Source organism: Saccopteryx bilineata, chromosome 2 (genome assembly GCF_036850765.1).
Source record: "Saccopteryx bilineata isolate mSacBil1 chromosome 2, mSacBil1_pri_phased_curated, whole genome shotgun sequence".
Lineage (NCBI taxonomy): Eukaryota > Metazoa > Chordata > Mammalia > Chiroptera > Emballonuridae > Saccopteryx > Saccopteryx bilineata.
Genome location: NC_089491.1, coordinates 27,304,304 through 27,324,461, shown reverse-complemented (window position 1 = coordinate 27,324,461; position 20,158 = coordinate 27,304,304). Strand labels below are relative to the sequence as shown.

The window sequence follows — 20,158 nt, the reverse complement described above, 5'->3', positions numbered from 1 at the left end:
TATTATTATTTTTTAGAGTAGTAATTATGAAATACTGGGAGTGCATTATCATTACATAATATCCTTATAAGTTGTTTCTGGAAGACTGATGTACAGCAAACACCGTTGTGTTTATCAGAAGGATGACCAGCCTTTGGACCACATGACTTCCTGTATACACACCTGCATGTGTACAAAGACTGGAAACAGCCCAGGGCAAGTAGTTCAACCACTTTGGAATCTCCCTTCCAGGGTCAAAATGTTACCTCTTCCTTGTAGCTTCCCCTCCATTTAGAGTAGGTACCAACTCTTGCCCTTTTTCATTTTCTTGTTTTGTTTTGTTTTGGGAAGCACCATCATTGGAAAGTAGCAAAACAACTTTGAACAGCTTAGAAATGAGATTTCTAGAAAAGGGCCATGAGAAGAGGTTGTATGCAATTTTTAATCTTGTCATTTTCTTTTTTCTTTTTTTTTTCCATCAAGTTTGGATCGCCATATGCAAACCCACCACGGACACCATAAACCATTCCGATGCAAACTCTGCTCCTTCAAGTCCTCCTATAACAGCCGGCTGAAAACACATATACTCAAAGCTCATGCTGGTGAGTTGGTACTCATCATAACACAAGTTTTCCGAGTTTGAAATCCAGTAATTTTCACTGAGTGAAATTTTAAGTCTCTTGGCCCACACATGGGAATAAGTTATTGTTAAGATGGTTGCTTGTTTAGTTCTGTTTTAGTCTAATAAAGAAAAATTAAGGAACTGCCCAAAGCCAAAATAACACCAAGCTTATGTCACCCATGTCCTAGTTGATTCATGCTACTCACAACTTTTGTTTGTTAAGGGTAATTTCTAAATCCCCTGGCCTAATGGACACGCCAACATTATTACATCTCCTAAAGATAATCCCCAACTGAAATAATGTTATACTCTTAAAGAAGATCAAAGGAGCAAAGAGAACTCAAGATGCATAGTACGATTTCTCACGAGATGCCTTAGATACTGCTCTTCTGCTCTTTGTCACTCGACCATCCTGTTGCATGGGCTTGCCTTGGGAGCAGTCCTTACCCACACAGTTCTTCTGCATTGAGCTTGTTATAGTCATCTTATTTAATCCTCATGACAACCCTAAAGGGTAGGGGGTGCTGTCACCCTCAGTCTCAGGTAAGGACACAGAGACTCTGTGAACGACAGGACCTGATCAAAGCCACAAGTTCATCAACCGAGACTTTGACTTCAGAACACACACACCCTTGTCACTAACATGCTTCTCTCTTTTCTGCTCTTCACTACTTTGTGTATAATAGAGGAGGCCCACAGGGGTATAATAATCAGAACTCAGCCAAGAGAGAAAAGAGCCATGTTGTAGAAAAGGCCATGGCAAAAGCTCTGGGGGCTTCTCTGTGACCTTCTCAGTCACTCTCAAAATCCCAACTCAGCAGCAGCCAGTGGCCCTCTCAGTGGCGTGACAACTTTAGAAGTACCGACAGGGAAATTGGGGAAGTGAGGTCTCACGATACCTAGATCCCTGTACAAGTCAAATCTCCTCCCGAAGTTTTCTCCAGCTAAGGTGTTTAGATCTTTGTTTGAAAACTTGCAGACAGCTAGAGTCCTTCTCATTTATCAGCTTCCCTTGTGTTGTTATAAAAACCACCTACAACCTGAGTCCTTCCTGCACTTTCTCCATCTCATCTGACCTTGTCTTTTCGCTGTCTCCTCAGTGTCCTAGGTGCCGGATCCTGTTGAACTGGCTTCATAGAATGAAACTACTGACCTTCCCCAGATGCCCTGGGCCCCACTGGGGTTGGGGGTGGGGCAGGGAGATGAGCCAAGTGGGCCTTTCTCTGTCTGTTAGTATTTTTATATCACCAGGAAAATGCCACTAAAGTTCATGGAGTAAGAGGCTTTGGGGTTGAAGCCACACTTTTCTAACTGTACATTGTAAATGATTCAGCTGGGACACCATCCTGGTGTTTTTCCCACAAGTCTCAGCCCTGTCAAAAGCCTTTGCGCAGTGGGAGTTGGGTAAGTGATTTGGCCTGTGGGAAGGGCTTTGAAAGCATGCCAGAGGCTGCACGCTGGCTCTGGGGCACTGAGCTGAAGTGTGTGCTCTTGAAGTGGGCCAGGCAGACGGGCCCTCTGTGCTCACTGGCTGCAGAGAAGGATGCACCCAGAGAGAGAGGGTGGGAGCAGTGCGATCAGCTCTCTGTACCTGGGAACCTTGGTCCATGCTTGGCCCTTAGCTGCCAATAGTGGCTTGTATTGGAGAAAGCCAGTGCATTTTCCAAAGGACTCTTTCCCTATCCCTTTTTTATTTTTATTGATTTTAGAGAGAGAAGAGAGAAAGAAAAGGGGTGGGGGAGAAGTGGGAATCATCACCTCGTAGTTGCTTCTCATATGTGTCTAGACCAGGCACGCCTGGGGTTTTGAACCAGTGACGTTAGCATTCCAGGTTGATGCTTTATCCACTGTGCCACCACAGGTCAAACCTCTTCTCTTGACCTATCTTGTCTGTTGTAGATGAGTTATTTTATTTTAAAGGATAAAACGTCTTGTAGACCAACCAAATAACCCGGATTTGAATTCTCTCTCAAGTTGGGCAACTTACAACCACTAAACAAAGTTCATACAGCAGGCTTGGGTTTGAAAAATTGAAAAATGGAATCAGGAGAGCAGTGGTATTATATATATATATAATATATATATAATGTATATATAGGGTGGAGCCAAGTAGATTTGCAGTCGTTCATATGGAAAATAACAATAATTAATAGTACAAGAATAAGCTGTTTCATGTACTCTCAACTGTTAACCTACTTTTGCCCTACCCTGTATAGATATAATTTATGTATCTATATACATATATATATAACTAGTATACATAATGTTAATAAATCCCATTGGCCTTGGACCAGCATTGTCCTGTAACTCCTAGTTGGAGGAACAACTGGTGGGTGTTCTGTTTGGATCCTTGGGTTTCTCTGCATTTCCATTCTGCCTTGGGTTGTAACATGTTGCATAAATCAAGGTTAGTTTCAAGTCTTTCCTGGAAATGCAAGCTCTGAGGGTTATCAGCGGTGAGAAGGAGCATTCATACAGAACTTGGGATGCTGGGGTCACCTGCCCTGTGAAATCACCTACTGGCCGGGAGGTCATGGTCTCAGCTGGGAGAAGCGAGGGCAGCACTATACCTGCCAATTCCTGCCCCACTCAGTAAACTGGAGACCGTCGGCTCTGCCTCAGCCCATCTCACTGGCCCGCAGAACTTCCGTGATGGAAGAGCCTATATCTTTTATTCTTCTACATCCTTCTCTTTCCTCGCCTCTGCTTTTAAAATTTAACCTTAAAAAGAAATTTTAAAAATACATGTTAATTAGAGAAAATTTGAAAACGAAAGAGCTGTAGTCAATCATCCATAATTTTATTATCTAAAGACCACTGTTGTTAACACTTGAGTCTTTCCACCATTTCCTCTATAGTTCTTTATAACAATTGTGATTATAATTTAATCTAAGATATTTTACGTGTTCCTATGTATTTTTCTGAGTATTTTATTGTTCTATGTTACTATAAACTCCTTAAGAAAATGACAATTCATCAAGAAGGTAAGCTCACCATTGACTTAATCATTTCCCTATGGTTGGAAATTTAGATTGTTTCATACCTTTTTCAAGTATAAATAAATGTGTATTTCTAAATAAAGCTTTCTCTGTATTAAAGGATATTTGCCTTAATATAAACTTTCAGGAGTAGAATTACTACATTGCAGGCATGACCATCCTAAGCCTATTGTTATAAAAAGCAAAATTGCTTTCTGAGTTGATTGTCGCAGGGTAACATAACAGAGTAAGCATGCCCATTTCACACTCTCGCTCCTTAAAATGCAATTAATTGAAAAAAACTGGCTTAGGGCAAAGGTAAATCATACTCTAATTTAACTTAGTCATAGTAAGTTGTGCCGTATTTTAGTGGTATAAAAATAATTAAAGGAAAAAGGCTTATTTTAACTGAAATATCCTATTTATTGAACACACATACCTCTCTCAGTTTATTTTTTTAAATGACTTATTTTTACCCATTTCTGTATTATCGATTACATAAGGAAATGGAATTTTGTGCTGAGGTTGGTGAACTGGTACAAAAGAAGAAAACACTAGAGGATGGGTGGAAATGAGGAGGTGTGTAGTCAGCAAGGAAGGGAAGAAGGAGAAGAACACAGCAGACTCGTACCAAGTGACTTTGTGCGGGCAGCCACGGAGAGGCCCTTGGGATAAGAATTAAGCGTGTTATTTTCTGCTGACGGTGTGAAGGCAACCTTGAAGGAACACAGACACGGCTGTTTCTAGTACAGAGAGGGAGGGAGAGCGAGTGGGAAGGAAGCCTTCCTGATGGAGTATCATAGACATTTGGTCTCACCCCCCATGGAGGAACAGCCCCTCGGCTCCTCCACGTAAGTAGGGCGTGAGAGGAAAAGGAACCAGGCCACTTGACTGTGGAGCCAGCTCCTCACAGAGTCTCCGTCCCTGGGGAGTGAGTGGCCTGTGGCTGTGGGGACGGGGGGCAGGCTGGTCTGGGAGGCTCTTAGACCCTGACGCTTGAGAAGCTCTTCTGTCCAGTGAGTTGACCATGTCATTTTGTTCCCCGCCCTCACCCCCTCACGCCCTCCTTTCCTCTTTGTCTTTTTGTGCCTTGCCCCTTCTTCTAACAGGTGAACATGCCTACAAGTGTTCTTGGTGCTCATTCTCCACCATGACAATCAGCCAGTTAAAGGAACACTCCCTCAAGGTCCACGGAAAAGCCCTGACCCTCCCCAGGCCACGCATTGTCAGTCTTCTCTCCTCACATAACCACCAGTCCTCCCAAAAAGCTTCTGCGGCTGAAGAAGTGGAAGACTCCAATGGTAAAATGGGCTGCTCGGCCAGGATTAACCCGCTCGGGTTGAGGTGGGCTGGGATTAATAGCCAATCGTTCTTCCCAGAAGAAAATCTTACACACACACACACAAAAAAAAACATGGTGGTTTAAGTGAAGGAAGAAATGTGAAAAGGTTGAAATGGTATAGAATTTGGAGTTGGGAGGTGTTGGAATTCAAGGAGCGTGTGTTTGTTGCTGACGTGTGAGCATTGCTTGTGGAAGGACTGCGACGTCTGGGACGGGTTAGTGTTGGGTTCCTCCATGGTCGTTGTGAGCAAGAAAGAAGATTGAAATACCAGACAGATGTACAGTGGTCCCTCGCCTATCACGGGGTTAGGTTCCAGAATCTCCCCGCCCGTGCCACCCCCCTCCCCCGCCCCACAACAGGCAAAAATTCGGGAAATAGCAACCTTATATTTATTTTACTATTTATATATATTTTAAGGTTTTATAAACTCTCCCCACACTCTTACAAACTTTTCCCACACTTATTTTGCTGCAAAAATAATTAAAATAATAAATATATAAATATACCTAAGCACCGCAAAATCGCCCGATATAGTGAAAAATCTGCGATACAAAATTAGATATACTGTATACAATTTTAAAAACCGTGATACAGTAAGACTGTGAAAAGTGAACCACGAGATGATGAAGGATGACTATTTCTTTGTTTACTTATCTTGTTTTGTTCTAAAGAAGAAAACAAGTGCTTTGAAGTGCTTGGGGTGCGAGATATATACGTTAACCACACAATTCAAAGTAGGAATGGACAAGATGAATGGGTGGGCACATATGTCTGATTGGGTAACAAGACCATTTAGGGGTAATGTGGTGATTTTTTTTTTTTCCTATAGCTGAAGGATGTTGAGAAAGCATCATTTGGGAGGAGGGTTTAACTGCCCAGCTTTGGAGCCTCAGAAGAAATACAAGAAGCCATGGTTGATGACTCCTCATTGGCAGTATAACCAAAGCTGTAGGGCAGTGGGGAGTGGGGAGAGGGAGGGAGAGAGAGATCATTACACGTGTGGCTTAGCAAAGGGGTCATTTATTGTTTTGACCAGACCAAGAAATGGAAGTGTTTTTATTACTCAGCTCCCCTCACTCAGGTGAGTGCAGAATCAGGTACTTAGGAGAGGAGGAAGGAAGTGTGCAGATTCTGAGAGATGGAGAAGATCTTACAGCAGGCCCTCCGCATCCCTGTAATGAGCAGATCCCTTCTCTAGTAACCGGTTATCTACCACCAGCTCGAATACTTCCCAGGTCAGGGAACAGGCTGTTTCCCAAGGTCTGCTATTACGTTCTTGGGAGGAGCTTAGTGGACTAGAAAGAAAGTTCATGGGCGTTTGGAACAAAGACTTGGCTTTGGGTCTCAGCTCTCTCAATGCCAGTTGTGTTTTCCTGGGCAGTTTTAGCTTCCTGTACTCATGTGTAAAATTAGATAAAGATAACTGTTTACCTGAAGAGATGATTGAGAAAAGGTACACTAATGAGGATTAGGTGAAATGCCTAATACAACATCTGTCACATGGGTATGTATTTAACAAGTGTTTATTTTGTTCCTATGATTCTCATCTTTCGATTGAAATCCTGGCCTTCGGGACCTTTTATAAGAAACATGAGTTTTGGATTATTTTTAATGGAAGGGTTTAAAAATATTGACTTGTCAGGTAACCTGAAGGTCTGACAACCCACCGTGTCAGCATGGTCTAATTATCAGATTATCCAGGGAGCAAATGAGCGATCTTTATTCATGAGGTCTATAAGAAGACAAATGTAGGCGGAAAAGGAAAAAGCAGGGCCTGAGACTTAACAGCTGCCTTTATTGAGTGGTAGAACGTAGTGGCCGTTTCCTTCGCAAATCATTAAACACCGTGTTACAGTCAATTGCGTCTTACTGATATTCGTGTCTTAAAAGACTTCTGTTTAATAACAACAACAAAAAAGAGTTTGTTACTATGACTATGGCTTGTCACCAAGTGAGCATACTATCTCCTCAAGTGTTGTGTAACAGTGTAACATGTAGGAGGAAGCCTGTGTTGTTGTTTTCCAGGGAAAGCTTATTTATGGTCTCCAAGCCAGAGGCAGGAGAGAATACATATGAAAGGGTACAGAAAATGTCCCTTTTGTACCTTGAGAGTCTGTGCATCGGCAAAGATTGATAGGTTGTGACAAACGGCAAAATATAATTTGCCGTGAATTTTAAGATCTTTACCAGCATGATTTTTAATGAATTGCTCTCATGAGAAATGGAAGCTTACACCTTTGGAGCCATTTGGGGGAAATTGATCCATCCAAACACCATTTCCAGCAAAGACTTTACCTGAGACATTTCTCTCAGTGTCATACCTTCCTTGTCCTTTGTCCTTCCCACTTGAAAGGTGGGTCTCAGTCCCAGGAGAAAGGAACCCCACAGACCACTCACTGCGTGGATTATCTTCCTCTCCATAGGCTACGAAGAATTAAGTTTAGTCACCTTTCTGAGTCCATACTCTATACTAGGGATCGGGAACCTTTTTGGCTGAGAGAGCCATGAACCACATATTTTGAAATGTAATTCCGTGAGAGCCATACAATGACGTGTGTACGTTATGCATTATCCAATAAAAATTTGGTGTTGTCCTGGAGGACAGCTGTGATTGGCTCCAGCCACCTACAACCATGAACATGAGCGGTAGGAAATGAGTGGATTGTAATACATGAGAATGTTTTATATTTTTAACATTATTTTTTTATTAAAGATTTGTCTGTGAGCCAGATGCAGCCATCAAAAGAGCCACATTTGGCTCGCGAGCCATAGGTTCCCGACCCCTGCTCTATACCAAGAGCTATACTGGGCGTAGAAGAATTAGAAATGAATAGAGTGCCAGTACCATTCTGTTGCTCCAGTAGCTTAAAATCAACTAGTTAAAAGGTATAATCAACACCTACAGCTGAACCAATCACAGCCTTAAGGCTGAGACTTAAACTTTTGGGGGGTGATTTCAGATTCTTGGAAGCTAGACTAGGTTAGGACCTTGGGAAGGTTGGTCAAGAGTCATGATGATGTGATATTTGAGTAACCCTCCGTGTCACAGATAGTCTGTCTTTAATCAATCAGGAAGGTAATTTGCAATATATAAAAGTTTTTTCTTCCTCTTCTTCTAAGGAAAGAGTATAGTGACTGTGAAAGCCCAGGATGGCAACTGTATATGGAGGCCTGTGCTGCTTTTAAGATATGTAATAAACAACTAATATCAATGGGCCAGAAGTGATTCAGTTAACTTGATTGGGAAAAGAAAACTTGATTAATGGGTGGGGTAAACAGAAGGCATCAAATGAGCTATTCTTATGAATGAATAATTCCATGGAAAGAACAATTACTAGTTTATTTGCTCAATAACTATTCTCTTGAATCCTTACACTAGGCCTTACGTAGTCTGGGATGCCCAAGAATGCTGGAGGAGGTAGGGAAGGAGGAGACTGTGTCCCGGGGAGCCGAGTGGTGGATTCCTATAAACGGCTAAGTCTGGAGGATGAAAAAACAGCTGTGAGGCTAGACAGTACCCTGTAAATCACGCCTTGAATGGTGTTTGAAACACGCATGTGAAATCCAATTGTACATTTTAATAGGGAGAAGCTGTGGGGCCATTGGCTCTCAGCTGAGATTTCCCACACTACAGATGCCAGGACACTGTGAACACAAGAACCAAAAATGTGTTGCAGGCCTGGGGGGAGTAAAGATCCATAAAACCAGGGAAATCACCAGTGTGTCCTTGGCTCTCTAATTCCCCGGTGAGGGATGTGAATAAAACGGGCAGACATGCTCACTGCTTGTGCAGTTGTCAAATGCTTGCCGTCTTGAGAGCGAGCCAGTCTTCCCTGGCAGAAGGAAACAGCCTGAGAAAGAAGGTTCTCTGTCCCAACCCAGAGGGCAGCCTGCAAGGACCGGAAACTGAGAAGGGCTCAAAGGGGAAGAAGGTGGAGGGGGAACACACACACACACACACACGCGCGCGCGCGCGCGCCCTGCTCTGTGCAGAAGCGGAGCTCTTGGGCTCTGCGCCCTCAGCCTTGGTAGGTTTCATCCGCACGTGAATCTGCAACGTAGTCTTCTCGATCGGTTGTTGGAAAGAAAAGCCACGGCTGCTTGGTATTGGTTCTGTGTGTAGGATAATGGGAAATGATACGTAATTGCTATTCTAAACAATGCATTGAGGGGAAATTGTGAGGTTGTTGGGTAAAGGAAGTGCTCTGCTCTGTTTGTGCTGACTGGGCTCCTTGTCCTACCATATAAACTACAGGACTGGGTTTTATCAGGCTTTTTCCATGTCTCTGCTTTCAGTACAGATAAATACACACACACACACCTATAAAATCACAAACTAGACCAGCGTGGTTTAGTTAGGAGGATTGTTCAGGTCTGAGAAGCTACACAGTGCATGAGCAATAGATAAATAATTGAATATTCAGCTATATCATTTATAAGAAGTCAGGCCGTGGTGACATTCCATCTTTTTACTCCCTCGAATCCCCCCCCCCCCAAGAATAGATTATTTTATTTCTTTTCTTTTCTTTTTTTTTTATTTTTCTGAAGCTGGAAACGGGGAGAGACAGTCAGACAGACTCCCGCATGCGCCCGACCGGGATCCACCTGGCACGCCCACCAGGGGGCGACGCTCTGCCCACCAGGGGGCGATGCTCTGCCCCTCCAGGGCGTCGTTCTGTTTTGACCAGAGCCACTCTAGTGCCTGGGGCAGAGGCCAAGGAGCCATCCCCAGCGCCCGGGCCATCCTTGCTCCAATGGAGCCTCGCTGCGTGAGGGGAAGAGAGAGACAGAGAGGAAGGAGAGGGGGAGGGGTGGAGAAGCAGATGGGCGCTTCTCCTGTGTGCCCTGGCCGGGAATCGAACCCGGGACCCCTGCACGCCAGGCCGACGCTCTACCACTGAGCCAACCGGCCAGGGCCAGATTATTTTATTTCTTCTATCCAGTTACGCTGTATGGAATTGTCTACATTGGGAAGTAGGTACTGCCATATGTTTAAAACAAAAACGAGACACTAAAACCAGGTGCAAAATAAATCGGGTGAATGAGAGCCACATAGTGTTTTCATTCATGCCCTGGTCAGCAGCCCAGGGAACACATGAAAACACCTGCTTGTGATGCTGCCCCCTTTAGTATCTTTCTTAGTATTGTCTACCCAGTGGAGAAGTCTTTGCTATTTTGAATTAACAGAAAAAGGTTGTAAGGAGCTTTGTGATTTTTTTTGTTTTTGTGTCTATGAAATATTTTCTTTTATTACTTCTCAGTCGGCTTTTCTAGCCTAAACTTGAGCATAATATTTGCTACAAACGCTGTGTTTATCAAGACACATCTCGCCTGACCTGTGGTGGCACAGTGGATAAAGTGTCAACCTGGAAATGCTGAGGCCGCCGGTTCGAAACCCTGGGCTTGCCTGGTCAAGGCACATATGGGAGTTGATGCTTCCAGCCTCTCCCCTGTCTCTCTCTCTCTCCTCTCTCTCTGTCTCTCTCTCTCTCTCCCCCCCTCTCTCCTCTCTAAAATGAATTAAAAAAAAAAAAAGACACATCTCATCAAAGAACCAGGGGCAGTTTGTATTGTCATGTCAATGTCAAAGCCTTCTTCATTGACATGGAGAGCTTCATCATTTCGTCACAATTCCCCTGTTCCGTGGTGGCCCGCTAACATATACCGCTGTTTCCCCGCATCTCTTTACTTGCTGCTGCCAGCATCAGCTGTTTTGTCCCTTCTCCGGTGCCTTTGAAACAGCCCTGCTGGGAGGGTGGGAGAAGTTCCACCCCGCCTGCGTCCCTCCACGAGGCTCTGACTTTCACTTTCTATCAAGAACAACTTTTACTGGTCCCAACCCTACTCTGATGACATTTTTTATTGCTGGTTTCAGTGTTCTCTTTGTCCTTGTGGATACGCCATGGTTCCTGTCCCCTGACTTTCCAGTGGGGGCAGTTAGGGAGATACTTATTTATACTGACTTCTTTTGACTGACCAGTGATTTCTTGGAGACATCACAATTTTGAATATAGTTCATTGAAGTGAGCCTCCTAACCTTCCTACATCCACAGAACCAAATTGTTTCAGAGTAAGTTTACCTCATTTCCATGTCAGACGCAAGTTCGAAGATAACCAACCCTATGAGGGAACCTGAGGGGCTGTTCTCATAGAAATTTCCTGACACACTATTCTGCCAAGAGGAAAAGAATTTCTGTGACAAAGAACATTTTAGACATTTGTCGCTGTTCCGTGCAGAATGAGGCCTTCCGTGGAGATGGGAAATTAAAGGTTGAGACAGGCTGTGAGTCTCTCCAACTCTCAGAAGGACACAGAAAGTGGAATGGGGCTGGAGAGGTGGCATTGCCAGTGTGGTCACCTGGTAGCAGAGCTCCTTCTGGGAGCAAATGAACACAGTCATTGACCCTGGACTGGGCTCTCCTGTTCTCCGTCTTTGTCAAAAAACATACAGTGTTTGGTTGCAATGAAATCCACATGCGGGGAAGCTATCGTGTGAAACTGAACAACAGAACCAATAGATTCAGAATATTTTCTATTGGACCTGAAAATTTTACCCACCAGGATTTTAACATAATAAATTGGTTAGAAGAGACCTGTTGATGAGGTTTATACCCGTCAGTTTCTATAAACCATAAATCAAGGACTGGAAAACATTTTCTGTAAAAGGCCAGATATAAAATATTTTCAGCTGTGTGGCCTCACAGTCTGTTTTACAACCGCTCGGCTGTGATTGTAATACAAAGGCTGCCACAAACAGCATGTAAGCAAATGGGCAGGGTGGAGTTCCAATAAAACTTTATGTACAGAAGCAAAGTGGGGGGCCAGATCCAGCCCATGTGCAGTATGTCACTAACCTTTTCCATGGATGATTGGAGGGAAAAATTACAGTAACTGCTATGAAATTAGTCTACTCTTTAGTAGATATCATTATAGACCTTTATATTTAACATATGGACTACTCCTAGATGTCACTTAAGATGGAACTTGACCTGAATCTATTCTTTATTTTATATAGAGAGGGTGTTAGATAGAGCTTTAAAAACAATAGCCTGTGAATTGCATTTAAGCTCAAGAAAAAATGTTCTTCAAGAATTACGATGCGTCTAGCACCAAACTATCAACTCATCTAACCTTGACCTCGGCAATACTTGATGCTGAGAAATTAAGATCTGAGATGCCAGCTTTTCAATGAGAGGCTTTGCAGATTTCTAAATAGGTCAAACATAAAATTCAACCTTTAAGAGGATCCAATTAGTTGCTAGGGTGTCAGACCTTCCACACAGTTCCAATTGCAGTTAGATTTCTCTCAGGGTGAAAGAAAGAAGAGGCGGCTTCTTTAAAAATGACAGTAACGAAATGGAGACTCTCGGGTGAATAGTTGTGAAGTACAAAGATTTACATCATTGATAGCAGGTAGGGATACAAGGCATAATTTTTATGGCTTGACTATAATGTTTAATGGGTTCTCCTGGTCTGAAAATTATCTGACCAGAGAAGACTAACCTTCCCTTTTTGATATCAGAATTTCTACATGAAAATGTGATCTGGAGTTTATTTTCAGGCTTATTATGAAGAATGGCATTTCTACTAGAAAAACTTAGAGATTTGGAACTCCAGAGGTGCAAAGGGGTCAGGTGACTCTTCGTTCTCTATCAGACATCGAGAAGTCTTCAGAAGTTAAATTGTTATAACTTGGCCTCAATGGCAAATAGGAAGCCTCCAAATCATCACCACCCTGACATTGAATATCACATTATATATCCTTCCCAAGAAACCCACCTGCCTGAGATTTCTGAGATTTTTTTTTTAATTAGCCACAGTTTCATGTGCCAAGGATTAAAAAACATTTCAAGTGGAAGCTTTCCATGTCCTGGGAACTTAGTCAACTAACCATCTCCCTCTTCCCATGCCAAGAAAAACATTTGTGCATCAGAAATATAAGCATATACTGTTCGACTCATTCGGAGCTCGCTTCTAGCAACGCCAGAGTTTGCTTCATAATTCCACGTCTGGCTTTTGCATCTATTGGTTGGGAGGGTTCCTTCAGTCCTCCAGAACCTCAGTTATGGGAAGTAGCTAAAAGGGAGAAGAAATCTATTCTTTAGCAGAACACGTAGTCAGTTGTTACTCAAATAATCTGAAATGACTAATCTTGCTTCTTCTTTGAAAGAAAGAATTTCCCTCATCTTCTCATTGCACCCCCTGCTGTGGATTTCCTTTCCCTGGGACTGGAGCTAGATCTTTTAGCCCAGTTATATTTGATATAAAAATTCCTCGAATTTTCTTGAGACTTCTTAGGACTCCCAGGTCCTCTCTCGCTTTCAAATACTGTTCTGCATTGGGGGGGTTCTACACAAGCAGCAAGCAGAGTACTGGATTCGGGAGAGCAAGAGTGAGAGAGCTGTCACCGAGGGTTCAGGTCCTGGGACAGCCTTGCTGCAGAAGAGGGGATGTCCTGGGCAGCGTAGCTGTGTGAGAGAGAACGTTTTAAAAAGTGCTGAGATGAGAAGATGCCAGAGATAACATTTTAGAAATAACGATTATACATTCTTTTAAATACACGAGATTTGATGGTATAGCCAGAAAAAGCACGTCCAAATGATGTACACATTGTCTTGTTCACTCGTTCATAATCTTAAATCGTATCCTATGGAAAAATCCCACCGGTGGTGGTTAAATAAAAATAGCGGAGATGAAAAGAATGGCCAAAGGGATGTGAAAAAGTCCAGGTAGGGGGATCAGCTTGTGTTTTGCTGGATTCAGTCCCTTGCCGTTTATGCTCGGAAAGAGAGAGGTAAGGGCTTTTCTACTTTGCAAGCAATTTCAGACTCATCCAGCTCAGCCCAAAGGGCGTGGTTGGCTGAGCGTGCATGGTGCGGCTAAGGTTTTATGTGCTGTACACTGCTCTTTGAGAAGTCACCCTAGGGCTAGGTTCTTCTCTTCCTCAGGGGCACCAAATATTAGATGACTTGTGCGAGCCACACTCCTTAGGTCATCTTTTATTTTCAGGTACCGTGAGCTCTCCAACAGTAGTGGTAGTCACACCAAGCAGTGTAGGACCTGCCACACCCTTAATCTGGTCCTTGTTTTTGTTTTTTTAGCATCGCTAGTTATTTTTTCCCCTTTGACCAGTGTGAAACCCACCCATTGTGGTTTATTATAAAGATGCTGCTCATCTCTTAAATTCCTAAGTGATAAAGTCAATCGCTCTTTTTTAAATTCTGCTGATTGCCTTAAATTTGTCATCTGAATTAACAAGTCTAACAAATTGAAGGTACAAGTTATTTGTTTGATTTAATAAGGAAACTTAGACCCTGAGGAATGGAATGATGAGTCCAGAAGTCACGAAATGTGTATGTGTGTGTCTAAAGCCCGTGTTATTTACCTTTGTGCCCTCTCCTTAAAGACCCTCAGCAAAAACACACACCCATGAATGATTCAGGGTGACTGAGCACAACCTCATCATTCATGTTTGGGGATCCCAGAATTTTCCATAAAAAACTAAAGCCAAGTTGTTTTTACTGTAGATTGATTTTTAGAGCTTAAGTTAATCGATCTATAGATAGTGTCAAAATGAAAAAGCAGACTAGAAGGAAGTGAAAAATTGTGCATTTGGATTTTAATAGCTGTAGCCTTGGAGAAAAGAAGGAGTTGATGAATCCTGGAGGGCTGCTTGGAAGAGGTGGAGCTCTGGCTGAGCCTTGGCACATGAGGAGGATTTTTATAGGAGCTGAGGGAACTCCTTTCCAGGTGGAAGGAGTTTCAGAAGTGAGCAGACTTACAGAAGAAGGGATCCTTCAAGAATGCCAGTCTGGCTAGCATGGTGAGTGTGCAGGGATGTTAGTGGGAGGACAGTTGGAGGTAAGGAGAGATAGAGGCGGGCTACACGGCTGTTTGGTACCAGGTAGAGGTCTTTGAATTGGGTAGGAAGCAGACTGAACAAGGAAGACCAGCAGCAAGTTCCCTCTCCCCATTGAAAATCAGAGGGTGCTTTTGAACTATAGGTGCATTAAGCCTAGTATCTACAGGTCTTCAGAAATGAATGTGCATGAAAAATACTCATGGGTGGTAGTTACCCTTTTTAAGGTGCCTGCATAGATTTTCCTTCTGATTAGAAAAGTAATAGCTATTCATGATTAAAGAACAGCTTTATGGCAATACATAATCAAATGTAAGGGTCACCCATAATGCCAGCCTCTCTTTGAGCACCCAAAATAATTTTTATTGACAGTTTGCTAGAGTCACCTAGATTTTTTTATGCATGTACAAACAGGTTCTATTTTGTCGTTTTATTTATTTATTTATTTATTTATTTTGCAGCTGGGACCATAATATACAAAGTAATTTTTTCCCATGTTTTAGCTCTCTTTGAAATGTTCTCTCACTATTTGACTCATTGTAGTTTTAAAACATGAGGGTCCATACCTCAAAACAAAAAAAAAACGATTCCCCTTCCATGAATAAATATTGAGCCCTTAAAAGCTGCAAGTATTTTTGTGTATGTGATATATGTGTTTAAGGTGAAAATTCACTCATCTATTTAATTTTAAGGCTCATTCATCTCCTAAAAAATTACTCAAGTGTCTTTTGCTACTACTTCAGACTTAATGCATTTGAAATACTGGCAAATGGTCCATAAGTTAAATGACAAAATCAAGATTACAGACTGTCTAGACTGTGCAGAGTAATGAGCTGAAAATGAGATTTTGCAAGGGGATAGAGACGAAATAGGCTGGGTGGCTTCTAACTCTGTTCACTTCCATTACTAGACTTGCCAAATAGTCTTATAATTGGCAGTTACCATATCTGTCTCCCCGGCTAACCTGTGTGCTATCTGAGGTCAAGGGCTGTTTCAGAGCCCTGGCACTCGGCAGGCCATTCAATAAATATTTCTTGATTTGAATTAGGGCAGCAGTGTGAACCGCACTGAAGAAGAACTGAGAAAACAATAGTTTATATGTAATAAAGCCTAGGAATTTCAGTGACTGCTAGCTCAGGTGTGTCACAATGTTTCCTCCGGAAAAGCCAGTGGAATTGGGCTGCATGGATGCCATGATGTGCTGTCCATCACTGTTGTATATTTCATTGATCACACTTTCCTCCTCCAGTTAACTTTGACCTTCCCCACCCCAGTGGCAACACCATATCCTTTTCAATTTTCTGCAGCCAAAGTGACCAATGATCCCTTCCTTCCAAGCAGCCAAGAAGAGGGGGAATGCATTCATTACTTTCTGCCTCCTCACTGAGTGGTCCCTTTTCAAATGCTTGCTCTCTGTTTATTTCCTTTTCCTTATTTTCTGGAATGCTCTTTGGCCTTTCTCAGTGAACTCAGTACAAGGCTCACAGCCTGCTTTTTTACTCCAACCATGGCCATCATGCTCTGGAATTCCAATACTGGATTTGGTGATAATGACCCAACAAATACAAGTTGACCCTTGAATGATATGGGTTTGGACTGTGCGGGTCCATTTATTCATGGATTTTATTTTTTCAGTAAATACAATAGTCGCACCCATGGATTCAGCCACCTGTGGATGGAAACTATTTTCCATCATGGTTGGGAATCCGTGAATGTGGAAGGTTGGCTGTATGCATTGTTCTACGCCGCTGTATATAAGGGACTTGAGCATCTGTGGATTTTGGCATCTTCCACAGCCTTGGAGCAAACCCCCACAGGTACTGAGGGTTGACTGCACTGGTCTCTTCAGCTAGAGATTTACCTCCTTCCTAATTCTACACTGACCACTATTCATCTGTGGCTAAATTCATCATGACCACTCCACCTCTAGCATCTCAAACTCTTAAATTCTCCCTGACCACTACCCAACCCCCCTCACCCCAACCCCGACCCTGGAAGCAGCTGTTTCAGAGGGGCGTTCTCCGGCATCCCTGTGTCTCTCTTGTTCTCTGTTTTACAACTTGCCAGACCCCAACCATGAACAATTCTCTCTCTACACTTCTGACTTGAGCCAGTCTCTCTGACTCTAATGTCAAGTTTTTTCAATCTGCTGTCAGGGTTATCTTTGTTAATCACAAGTCTGATTTGCTTTAAAAATAAATTTGAGCTTATTTCGATGTGTCCCTCTATAATGTCCAGCTTAAACCTGTAAGTATTCCAAGGTACCTTCTTGAGTGAAAGACACAGAAATGGAGTCACAACTGATGTGCTAGAATTTGCAAATGGCTTCAGCCTGTGCTGCCTTCCCCAAAGCTAATAGTGAAGAAATGGAGTGAGGAGCTACATGGTTAATGGCTGTGGCAATCACAAATTATTGTACTTGTGAGTTTGCGATTTCACTGTTACTCCAATTTTACAGTATTTTAAAATTTTGCCCATGGGTAAGTTTTTAATTAGGAGTATAGAGAAAGAAAGATGAAGGAATTCATGCCTACCTTGCATACAAGCAGGAATAAAGCCACCAACATGTCTGTTAGAAAAAAACCCCAGTAATTGTGATAACTAAATCAAAGGCAGGCAGTAAAGTGTAAGTAAAATTCCCAACTAACGCATTAAAATTGGTAAATTCTGTATTTTGTTACATTAGCAATAAAATAAGATCATTTCTGCTAATACATCCAACAGTATACTGTTGCATATTGGTTATGTTATATACATAATGGAAGACTGGAAAAAAGCAACTCTTAAAAAAATTAAAGTTCAATATTTAAATAAAAGATTTATTTATTTTTCTTGAAGTGATGTTTTTTCCCAATGGCTTCATTATTATGTTTCTCTACCCCTGTCATTTTTTTTCATACAAAAAGTTTACAGTACTGGCCCTGGCTGGATGGCTCAGCGGTAGAGCGTCGGCCTGGTATGCGGGGGACCCAGGTTCGATTCCCGGCCAGGGTATATAGGAGGAGCGCCCATTTGCTTCTCCACCCCCCCCTCCTTCCTCTCTGTCTCTCTCTTCCCCTCCCGCAGCCAAGGCTCCATTGGAGCAAAGATGGCGCGGGCGCTGGGGATGGCTCCTTGGCCTCTGCCCCAGGCGCTAGAGTGGCTCTGGACGTGGCAGAGCGACACCCCGGAGGGGCGGAGCATCACCCCCTGGTGGGCAGAGCTTCACCACTGGTGGGCGTGCCGGGTGGATCCCGGTCAGGCGCATGCGGGAGCCTGTCTGACTGTCTCTCCCCGTTTCCAGCTTCAGAAAAAAAAATAAAAATAAAAAATAAAAAATAATTTAAAAAAAGTTTACAGTACTATTCACCATATTTCCCTGGTTTTCTGGGATATTTTCTAAGTCACAGCATGCCGAGGGAATGATGTGGAGTACATAGATGACCCCCGCTTTATGTGTTGCCAGAGCAGGAGAGAGTTTGAGAACTGTAGGGTGGAGGGATGGGGGTCCTGTGTGAGTCGAGTGCAAGCTGAAGGTTTATTTTACTCGTTTGTGTACTCATTATTTATTTATTTACCATTTCCACAATTGAAAGATGGCAAAAACAATATGTGAGAAGTTTTAAAACTGTCATCTACTGAGCAAATTGATGGTGGTTTTGCTATACTAATCGTCCCCGTGTCTGTAAAAGGAGGGGACTACTTGAGCTGACCACCTAAAGCCACAGGAAGTTAAGAAGTGCTGAGGCCAATCCTGCCCCACCGCGCCACTGTCCTTGCAGGTGGGGAAGCTCCCTGTGCCCCTGGGCTTCCAGAAGGGCAGTGAGGGCAGTTGACAAGCAGCGGGGCTGCAACCTCGGATGACATGGCAAGCCCCTTCTGAGTTCTGCCGCAGGGACTCTGGTGGCAGTGGTGTTCCTCAGGCACCCCCACTTCAGGGGAAGCATCCAAGTGTTCCGTGGAACCACTTCCACAGCCCGTAACCTTTGCTTTCCCGCCAGTGGAATTTCGGAGTCATGCTGCAATGCTGGCATCGAGCGTGACTTCCTGTGGATCATTGGGTTCATGGCCGTTGAGCCGGTGCCAGAAAGAACTGTTTTCCCCCAAGTGGAGCTAGTGGAGAGGGGGGTGGCAAGTGATCTTTTCAGAACCAGTTCTTTGTGTAGATCATCTTTCCTTAAGGGTGTGCACAGAGGGCGTTGTACCCCTGACTCTGAAGTTTGGCTTGAGAGCTGCTGCAAGCCCAGATCCAGCAAATACCACCCACGTTGTCAGCCATGCGCCACCAGCCCAGGCGGCCTTATGCCGGGGTCCTGACAATGTCCATGTCACATGTGTGCGTGTGCTAAGACAAATCACATACCTCTGCTGAGCCTCACTTTCTGCTGTGTAAAATAATGCCTACTTTATGTGCTTATCTCCAGAATCCAATGAAATGACATATGGGAGTGTTTTCATATTCTAAATTACTGTAGAAAAATTAGATATTATTAAAGTAGTATAGTAGAAGCGATTTCTTGTTAGTTTATGATAATTTGTCATCAACCAGTGGTTGATGAGGGTGTTTTTTTTTTTAATGAAAAAGAAGAAAATTTCAATCTTGCCTTGAAAGCTAAATCTCTTTACATCATGAGCTGTTTCTTAGGAGTCTAAAATACTTCAATATTTGGAAAGTGATACTTAATCTGGAGCCCTGTTCACCTCATTTTTTTTTTATCTTTGGGGTGAATTTGAAACTACCTACATAATAAACTCCTTAGCATTTGATATCCTGATGGGTGTAAGGCATTGATAAGGTCAAGGGTCAGACATCATTAGTATTGTTATTATTGGCATTAAACACTACTCATTTAAAATGAACTATCAGTTGTTGCTTACCTTCTGACTGAATTAGGAACATTGTCTCATTTCATTTAATACACACAACAATTCCGTGAAGCCAGTCAACAACCTGTATAAAACTCAGCACCGGCAGAATAATCTGATGAGTATTTTGTAATATTGAAAAGTCACTTTTCAGCTTCAGAAGTCACTTAGTTATTTCCCAGTCTAAGAATCAGTGGCTTTTTCTGTATGAAAATTCCAATTTTGACACAGGGAATTCTGGGAAGACTTGTAATAAAATGCCCTAATGTAAAGCACGTCCCTATTTCCCCCCTTAGAACTATGTTGTAATTTAAAGAGATTACATTCTAGACCAAATACTGGGCTTTAAATCAGAGCTAATGAGCGCCCATATGTATTATAAGACATACAACAACAAATGAGTAAAATCATTGGAAACAGTAAAAGTATGTTTTTAATCTTACTAAACGCATTTTGTAAGCTATGGATATCACATTTTTATAAAGTGTATGGGCCCTGGCCGGTTGGCTCAGCGGTAGAGTGTCGGCCTGGC

The 20,158-nt window shown here is 42.9% G+C and overlaps 1 protein-coding gene across 6 annotated transcripts in view; it reads left to right on the top strand.

The window, feature by feature from the left end:
- Positions 1 to 20,158, top strand: part of ZNF462 (zinc finger protein 462) — a 142,985-nt gene that overhangs the window by 68,368 nt on the left and 54,459 nt on the right. For all 6 annotated transcript variants that reach the window (XM_066256589.1, XM_066256588.1, XM_066256593.1 and 3 more), the window contains exons 6-7: positions 463 to 581; positions 4,689 to 4,880. In XM_066256589.1, the coding sequence (XP_066112686.1) occupies positions 463 to 581; positions 4,689 to 4,880 (311 nt within the window). The remainder of the gene's footprint in view (positions 1 to 462; positions 582 to 4,688; positions 4,881 to 20,158) is intronic.